Source organism: Cyprinodon variegatus, unplaced genomic scaffold (assembly GCF_000732505.1).
Source record: "Cyprinodon variegatus isolate N-32 unplaced genomic scaffold, C_variegatus-1.0 Scaffold9, whole genome shotgun sequence".
Classification (NCBI taxonomy): domain Eukaryota; kingdom Metazoa; phylum Chordata; class Actinopteri; order Cyprinodontiformes; family Cyprinodontidae; genus Cyprinodon; species Cyprinodon variegatus.
In genome coordinates, this window is record NW_015150462.1 from 1741880 (window position 1) to 1751312 (window position 9433).

Genomic DNA, 9433 nt, shown 5'->3' on the forward strand with positions numbered 1-9433 from the left:
GTTAATCGATGCATCGATACAAAATGATTATTATTTACATTATTATTATCTATAAGAAAATTATTATTATCTAGTATCTACTATTACTTTCTTCCAATCATCCACCTGCCATTCCTTCTAAATTCATTCTAAATGGTTACGCCGCTGTTGCAGCGTCTTTATCAAGGTCCATCAAGATACATAAGGCTCGCTCTGCTGCAGGTAGAGACAGTGGCCTTCCTAAATCTTCCTTTCCTTCCTCTGCCAGGCAGCAGCTCCATCACTAACAGAACCAGTACAGCGGCTTTCACCTAAGGAAAGCACCGTATACCTCAGGAACAGCTTCACTTGGATCGCTCTCAACCGGAAGAAAGTCTGCTCTCTGTGCAGGCGCTCGCAGCTTGTAAACAATAATGGCGCAATTTAAAAACGCAGCAGTTTCTGTCAAGGATTTGTTGTCTATCTTTGGACGGGTGCAGCTATGCACGTGAAAAAAGTAGACAGTTCTGCAGTTGGGCTTCCACTGCATAACATTTTACGCCCAAATCTAAACATTATTCACAGGCAGAAATCTATAAATGGGGAAAAATTGCAACTGAAGCAGGTATGGAAAATCAAAACTGCCACATATTCAATAAATTAAAAATGGTGTGATTTGTATAAGTAAATGTAAAAAATTCTAAGTTGCTTTTGATGCATGTACTAACTTTTTTTTTTTTTTTTTTTGAACAGTGTCCTGTCTAGCAATGTGGTAATAAGATTAATTGTCTTGATGCCAAAAAGAGACAAGATTTTGCTTTCACAAGTATAGCACTACGGCTATCGCCATAGTGTTCCGCTTGATTAATGCATATAAATTGCTTTATTATAATTCATGCAGGGAGCATTATGGATTTTATGGACACTGCAATGTAAGTAGAACAGGAAAAGAAAAACAGAAAAAGGAGAAAAGATAAAAGAAAGGAGATAATTATAAAACGCAATAAAAAGATTCATGTACTAACTAAATAATCTTTTTCTCACGATCTAGAAGCAAACATTTTTTAAATTAAGCGTATTTACCCTTACTTTGAGTAGGTAAATGAAATAATTTGCCAATGAAATGAGTATTTTAACTTTTATAATAGGACAATTGGATAAAATGCACTTGAAATAAGACAATGCAGTTGTGTTTTCTTATTTTAAATGTAAATTGTCTTGTTCCATTGGCAAAATGTCTCTTTTACCTCCTCAATCCAAGAACAAATGCAATTATTTTAAGAAAAAATGACTTATCTAGGTTTCGATTTTTTCCAGTGCAGGTTGGACCCGTTCAACATGACGTCATGGGGCAGGAACCTCTGGCAGGAATATAAGCTACAGGCTTATAGATGCATCGGTGCTGAACTGTTGGTGTCAGTCTGCTCATCAATCTATGTTTTACTCAAAAAGGCTCAAATACACTTTTCAATAAAAAATTACATAATGTCTCTTTAAGAAAAGTAAAACAACAAATTAGTTCCTGATGAGGTACTCTGTTTCCTAGGTAACGAAGCAGCAGTCCCGTAATGAGGCTGGAATAAGTGTTACCCAGTAAATAGGGTTTACTACCCGTTGGTTCTCTTTGACTTCTCTAGGTGCTCTATAGTAGTTAATACAATTTTGTGTACCCTATTTTAAAGTGTTACCTGTATTATATCTAAAATGTATTTTTAGCTAGGTCTCTGTTACATTTATCTTCTACTGTTGCCCATTTGTGGGACTAATAAAGGTCCATCTTATGTCATCTTCAGCTTATTCAAGCAGAGTTTTGTAAGTGCGGGTGAGAAGGGTTCGATTATGAGTGGAGGAACAGAGAGTCCTACTCCAGAGCTTTAGAGCCTCCTGCTGTCGCTTGACTCCATCCTGCCTTCCCCATTTCCTGGTTTTATTTCTACTTAAAGTTGATGCTTCCTTAAATGTCCTTTAGCTGAGGGTAAAATATCAGCTTTCCAAAAACGATGACGGATGCTGCTACAGCTTTAATAAATCCAATAGACATTCCAGGGCATACCGGATCCATCTGTATCCAGTTAGCTGGTGTCATGTGGGTGAAACCCTGAGCCACAGCCTGCAGGGTCGAAACAGCAGGTAAAAATAACCGATCTATAACGGTTACTCAACTTGTTTTCATTTCCTTCCAGCTTTGATCTGCTCCCTATTTCCTTACAGACCCACAAGCCGCAAAGCTGCTTCACGGTTGTAGCGGGGGGTTTAGCGGTTGTGTGTGCCGCCTGTTGGTTTCTTTCTGCTCACCTGAGGGATAATGGACATCTTCTGGCGCAGGTCATGGAGACCCATGTCAGAGGTCAAAAGGCCATCGATGTAGATCTGCCCCTGAGGTTCTGCCAGGCGGAACAGAGCAGAGATCAGGGAGCTTTTCCCAGCTCCCGTTCTTCCAACAATCCCCAACTGAAACACAAGACAAAAACAAGAAGTATTCACTATTCCAGAACTTTTCCCTGACAAGATTCAGTGGATTTAGGCTCAGTAGCTCAGTTTCACAGAGCAAACGCTAAACAAAAGACACGACTGTAGTTGCATCATGGTATCGGGAGGCATTTCTTTTGGAGCGGAGGGAAGATCGCGGCTCACAGGTTCAGTGTAACGTTAGATTGATGCAGATATATTAACATCTGCAGCTTTGTGGCCATATACCTAATGTTCTGGCAAAACCAAGGGGGCCTGTACAGCGCAACCCGCACACTTACAACGAAACACTACATTAGGAAGCTTTAAAGCTTCCTTATGTCATCCAAGATTGACAGGAATTTGTTGATTGTGTTTATACTTAAGGAGCAAATCACTAGATGTTGCTCGGGGTTCTTGTTTGCAAACCCTCACACTGAAAAATCTAAAACAAAAATCTAATCTAAAAATAAGTAAAACATTCTTAAAGGTTTAGTGGAGGATTTTCGCAATTTTTTTAAAAGACCCGCCCTCTCCACTTAATAAACAAAGGCACGTGCACAACCCTGTACCCGCTCCCAAGAGGGAACGCCTATTAAAGCGTGCAAGAGTGTGCACGAGCCAATTTCTCCTCATGCACGCTCTGTTTAAAAGTTGCTGTTTGCATCGCTCAAACAAGCTTACTTTCCGAAAGAAGATTTGCAATTTTTCCACTATTCCAGACTCACCATCTGCAAGGGAAAATGGGGATGAGCATGTAGGGCGGCCTTACGTAAATAAATCTCAAGAATGATTGACAATTAGGAGGACCACTTATTTTGATGATCCACCCAGAAAAAATAACATCCTCCACTAAACCTTTTTTCCCTGAATTTAAGTAAGTAAATAAGATGATTTGCCAATGGAATTAGTATTTTTATTCTTAAAATAAGATCATTAGATAACATGCATTTGAAATAAAACAATGCAATTGTTTTTATTATTTATTTTAGAGTTTTTACGGCACTAGTGGCTCGTTTTTTTTTATGGACAGTAGGCTGCCCGAAAAGGGGGTATGATAGAGGGGTAAAGGACCACAGGCCGGATTGGAACCCGGGTCACCCAAGCCGAGGACTAAGGCCTCCATACCTGGGTCGTGTGCGCTAACAATGCGCCACTAAAGCACGCCCGTTTTTCTTATTTTAAATGTAAATTGTCTTGTTCCATTGGCAAAGTGCCAAACTTTTATACTCAGTTCAAAACAAAATGCACTTATTTTAGGAAAAAAATACTTATTTAGATTTAAATTTTTTGCAGTGCATCATCAGGAGCTGTTGCTCGTCCGCCATGTTATTCCAGGGCGCCCTGTGCCGGAAATCTAAGGGTCAGAATTCAAATCTGTGGGGCGTGCAGGTGGCACAGTGGTCAGGTTGCACGACCCATATATGGAGGCCTTAAGGCTGATTTATACTTAAAAACTAGGCTGTCTGCAGACACTCTGCTGCACCTCTACGAAATTGTAGGTGACTGCAGATAGGAGGCCGGCTTGATTTGTTTTTATGACCGCAATTGCGGAAACAACTCGTGAAGTTGGACCCGCTAGAAGAGAGAGGTGCGTGAGAATGCTGGGACCCTTTTTCCACCTGGATCTCCGCTCTTTTTCGCCGCCATGTCCGTTCATTGTCACACAAACTTACCCCCACTTCCTCTCCGCCTCGGCCGTATCTAGACCCACAGCGACCACACTTCCAAATTGAGCATAAATCCACAATGTCTGCGTCAAGCTCACTGCGACACACTGCTGCAGGGAGTATAACCGGCCCTTTAGTCGTCGAGTTTAAATCCGACCTGTGGTCCTTTCCCGCATGTCTCTCCCCCTCTATCATACCCTCTTTCCTGTCAGCCTACTGTCCAAAAAACGAGCCACTGGTGCTGTAAAAACTCAAAAAATAATATAAAATAATACAAAAAAAAAATCGATTTCGAATCTGTGGCTTACAGCTTGGTTTGGGAGGAACCGGATGGTCACCTGAGGCTCCATCACTTTCTCAATGAGGAAAGAAATGGCTCACCTTTTCACTGGGTTCGATTGTAGCACTGATGTCCTTAAGGACCAGTGAAGCATCTGGAGTGTAGGAGAAATTCACTCTGTCAAAGGTCACCATCCCTTTACTGGGCCAGTCAGCAGGGGGGCGATTCTTAGTTTCCCATGGAGCTTCACTCTCCAGCTCAGTATACTCCACCACTCTCTCAACTGAAGTCATCTGGAAACAGGACAGATTTTTTTTTTTTTTACATTCAGTATCAGCATAACTTTGTTGTTAAATGCCAAAAGCTTATTATGGGAGTTAGCTTTGAAGACCTCAAAGAAAGCACATTTGGTACAAAATGTTAAAAATGTTTTCTTAGTGGTAGAATGAGTCATAGTTGCATAACATGATCATTCAAAACATGTCTAACTGGCAGAGCCCAGCCTACACTGGCACAGGAGGCAGAATTGGGGCTTTGTAAATAATGAGAAACTCTTCTGACAGCCTGGGAAAGAAATAAAATAAAATACAAGAGAAAAGCTGGAAGAAAAGATCTCTTTATCAATCTTTTAATCCTTTATAAAGATGGAATACAAAAACAGTTGATTGCAGAAGAATTACATTCATTACAGTTGGAAAAGAGTATAAGCGTAAAAACCTCTACAAACAAAATAAATATACAGATTTATGGTTTGGGTGCAAGAAACGGTCTTTTATTTGAAATATCTAGCTTTAAAAAGTAAAGTAAAGAATTAGCTAAAAAAATGATTCATGAAACATGGCAGTGGTTGTATCATGCTGTGGGATAATTTTCCTTAGAAGAGGCTGGGAAAATAAAACCCAGTCACTAAACCTAACTTGAAACAAAGGATTCCTGATTCCAGTGGAGAATATTTCTCCAAATTTGAACCCTGAAACTCCCCTGTCTGAGGATGGAGACCGTGTGGAAAGATTCTACATTTCCAGTGATGGTTTATCCGACTGTTTCTGCACTGCAACTATCTGAATAACGCGTGTTAAAGCAGGGAAACCTCTAAAACATTGAGGATTGATTTAGGACAGCCCTGATCTAATCTGACTGAGAAACAAACGGGGCAGGGACATACTCCAAATACCTTGCAGCTGTAACTACAACTGAGAGGGCCTCCTATAGGGTACCGACTGTTTTCCAGGAAGTGGAGGGATATCTCACTCTACTCCACGGCTACAGACTGCATTGTGCTTGTATAAGCTATCTGGCAACCCATAAAAACACACAGCGGTTTCAGGAATCTTAAGCCTTTAAACAGGACATCAGGATCCAGTCCCTGAGGGCTGGTTCTCTCCTTTAACACACTTGGATCAAATAATTGGGACTCCAGAGAAACTTCATTTAAACTGAGAAGTTAATTAATCTGATTAAGGTTTGTTTGAGCAGGGTGATCTAAAAGTTGCAGGATATCGGCCCAAAGGACCTAGATTTGACATTCCAGCTCTACTTCAGTTACGTACCATGTTCTCCACCTCAGCACTTTGTCTCACAGTCCACTGAAAGTTTCCTACAAGGGTCACAGCATAGGTCAGCACCAGGCCCACCTGCCCGGCCTCCAGACCTACAAAGCGTGACGAATAAAGATATTGTTACAGCCAGCCGTAAGATTCAGCATGAAACGCTCTGAGTGGAAATGTGAGACATTAACTAGTCACACACCGTCCCTGAAGATGATGCAGCCGAATGCCGTGATGGTGATGAATGCGGAACAAATGCTGTCGAGGCGCAGAGCAAACCATCGGGACGTCATGAGAAATAGAAACCAAGCCTCTAAAAAAAAAAACAAATAACAGCAGGAAATCAGGACTCAAATACTGAGTCGCAATCCTAAAGGTTTATATCTCCAACATACAGAGAAAACAGACCTCTAGCTGGGAATGTTAAGGCCCTTAAAATGTGATATCACACCTGAATGCAGGTCCTGGTAGGAATCAAAGGTTTTCTTTAACCGCTCCTCTGCTTTGAAGGCTCGGATGGTCCACAAACCTTGAAGAGATGACGACAGGAGGGAGAAGACGGGACTGCGAGCTGCAGGAGAAAGCCACGGGGAGATTAAATGAAGCAGAACTATTCATACAACTCTTCATGCCATTGAACCTCCATGTATTTAACTTTATGCAACATGCCGAAACACATGATCAGGAAGCACAGTGAGGGTTACAACTTTAATGTTGGATCACATTCAAGAGAACTGAACACAAATGCAAACAAATACTACAGAAATAACACAGTTTTGCTTCCCTTTCACAATAAGTACCGTAATTTTCGGACTATAAGCCGCAGGTTTTTTATGTTTAATTACCATATAGGATTGTCGGGAAAGAGGCAACTGTTTGGGGAAGCTCCTATTTATTAACATTTCAGCAGATTTTGCATATTTGCATATGTTAACTGTTACAATTTAGTGCAATAGAAGCTCCCATTTATTAACCGGTACGTTTGTTTTCCATAATGATGGTGTCACACAAACTGTCTTGCGCTCGCAATGTCCGTCTTTCTCGCTGTCGTTCTGTCTCGTACCACTCGCGGTAGAAGTCTGCTTCCGGAGGACCGCCGCATTTGCGCGGCTACCGTACTTGTGTGTTGAAGTAAATGTGACGTCAACATGGTGGATGGTAAAATTCATAGATTTAGGTATTACCCTAGTGGTTGTTAGCTGTAAAAGTCCATAGATAAGCCGCAAGGTTGAAAAATGAGAAAAAAGTCTCGGCTTATAGTCTGAAAATTACGGTATTAATATGTGCTGCAAAAAAACACCACAAAAAAATTGTTTTTTCGGTGTAATCATTTAGCAATGAATACTCCTGCAAAGCAAACGGATAAGTCGTTGTAAGGCCTCTCCGCTTTACAACCCCACTAATATAAACAGGCAGGCATTTATTTCTGGGTCAAGTTCTCATATTTTTCAAAAAGTAACAGTAATCAGACTAGGTCTGAAACAATCAAGATCTATCGATTATTTAAATAAACGTCAACTAATTTAGTAATCGATTGTTAACTGGAGTATAGAGACTCTAAAATAGTCCTTTAGCTGACAGAACAACCCACCTACAGCACGAATTATATCCAATTTGTAAAAAAATATATCAACATTTTGCATTTAGGATAAAAAAAACATTTTCATCTGATAGCCAACGGTTCCTTAGAGAAGATTTTTTATTAAATTAAATCAGGTGAAACTAAAACTTTTCCACTTGAGGAGCTCTGGATAGAGCATATTAACAGTTTATTAATAGATTAATTGAAAAGATTGAAAAATAATAGTTTTAAGTCATCTAATTAAATAGATAATGATTACAAAACATGACATAAAATAATATAAAAGCAAAAACAGAGCCCCGTTTCCTCCAACACTCAGCGGACCTACTTGTTGACTCCAGCCGTTTGACATCCCGAGACGTTTGGAGGTAATAGCGCCTCAAGTAAAGGAAGAACAAGAGTAAAGGGATGACTGGGATGAGGATGAGAGGGATGACTGAGGCAGCCACTGCTACGACTCCAACGTTCTGTAGAAACAACTGAGATAAAAAAAAAAAAAACATATAGTGAGAAACACCACATCTGACCATTTACAATCACTTTACTTTCAAAATCTTCAATTCAGTTTAATTCTATAGCGCAAATTCACAACACACGTCATCTGAAGGCACTTTACAGTTCACCAGATCATCCAGTCGGATTGATTTAAAGTTTTCTATCTAAGGAAAACCAGTTGATTGCATTGATTAATTGAGTCGAATGCAATCCCTCTCACTAAGCATGCTTGTAGCGACAGTGGAGAGGAAAAACTCCCTTTTAACAGAAAGAAACCTGCAGCAGAACCAGGCTCAGTGTGAGCGGCCATCTGCTGAGGCAGACTGGGCTTCAAGGGGAACAGCCTGTTGAGTCATTTAGAAACACCTTCTTACGAAAGAGAGGTACGTTTTTTTTTTTTTCTAAGAACTGATTTTGTTTTATTAGGTTAGGAAGAAACATTTAAAATGAGCCTTTACTGAAGGTGTCGATTCCTCTCCCCCCAGACATACATTGCTTTAATGATGGGTGAAATTGGACACCAGTTAAACTGTTAGCTAACTGGTTTTGAAAGAACGAATGAAGCGTATGGCATGTGAAAAGAAGTAGCTGAACACTTGACTAAGATGTTCATTTACGGGCTGTGAAAATGGAAGAGGAGCTGACCGAGCAGCCGACAGACACCTGAGGATCCAGGATTAGTATTCCGTTCCATCGTTTTCAACGCTTTAAAATATGTAAAATACAATCCACGGATAAAATGTCCTCGTTTAGTCTTTTTTTTAATTTATAATTTATTACAGAGAGATGCTATTTCAGACAAAAACCACAGTCTTCCGGAACAGCTGCGGTTCTTGCGTCAGGTTCGTAAAATCTTTAGTTTCCCATGTAAGCCAGTGGAGTCAGAAGCATCTGAAATGCTGGGCACATGCAGCTAAATGCTGATTTACTCTAGTTTGTTGTCCATCTTTCAAGCATGACTAAAAAATGAGCAATTATAATAACATTTCCAAACACCAGATTCAACACCACTTACACTATGATCTGTCATTTATCCTGTATTATAATATACATAAATTACTGTTACTATTGTAACAACTCCTACATGCATCTTGCACTACTCAACTTGACTAAATATTGATTTGCACTGCCGACTGCTTATATTTGCACTGCCGACTGTTTATTCACATTACCAATTGTTTACATATACATTTGTAATAAAGTACTTTAACTGTAATATGCAATTACCTTCCACTGCACTTTAATTTAGATAGCTTCTGTCCAAACTTTATTTATTCATTTTATATTAAAACCCATCTATATATATGCTATTGTACATAACTGTAAAACCCCTTTTTATAGTAACAGGGTTCCTACAGCGTAAGGCAAGTTAAATTCAAGACTTTTTAAGACTTTTTAATGCCACTTGAAGTAAAAATTTAAGACCAAGTTCATAAGAAACACAAGAAAAACC

General features: G+C 39.8%; 1 protein-coding gene across 3 annotated transcripts in view; it reads right to left on the minus strand.

Moving 5' to 3' along the window:
• The window catches only part of LOC107086731 (multidrug resistance-associated protein 4-like), a 76551-nt gene that overhangs the window by 16321 nt on the left and 50797 nt on the right, over window positions 1-9433 (minus strand). For all 3 annotated transcript variants that reach the window (XR_001481320.1, XM_015377861.1, XM_015377874.1), the window contains 6 exons: window positions 7814-7964; window positions 6355-6474; window positions 6106-6216; window positions 5907-6007; window positions 4458-4649; window positions 2254-2409 (listed from right to left, as the gene is read on the minus strand). Coding sequence is in view for 2 of the 3 variants with exons in the window: in XM_015377861.1 (XP_015233347.1) it covers window positions 2254-2409; window positions 4458-4649; window positions 5907-6007; window positions 6106-6216; window positions 6355-6474; window positions 7814-7964 (831 nt within the window). In the remaining variant the exon portion in view is untranslated. The remainder of the gene's footprint in view (window positions 1-2253; window positions 2410-4457; window positions 4650-5906; window positions 6008-6105; window positions 6217-6354; window positions 6475-7813; window positions 7965-9433) is intronic.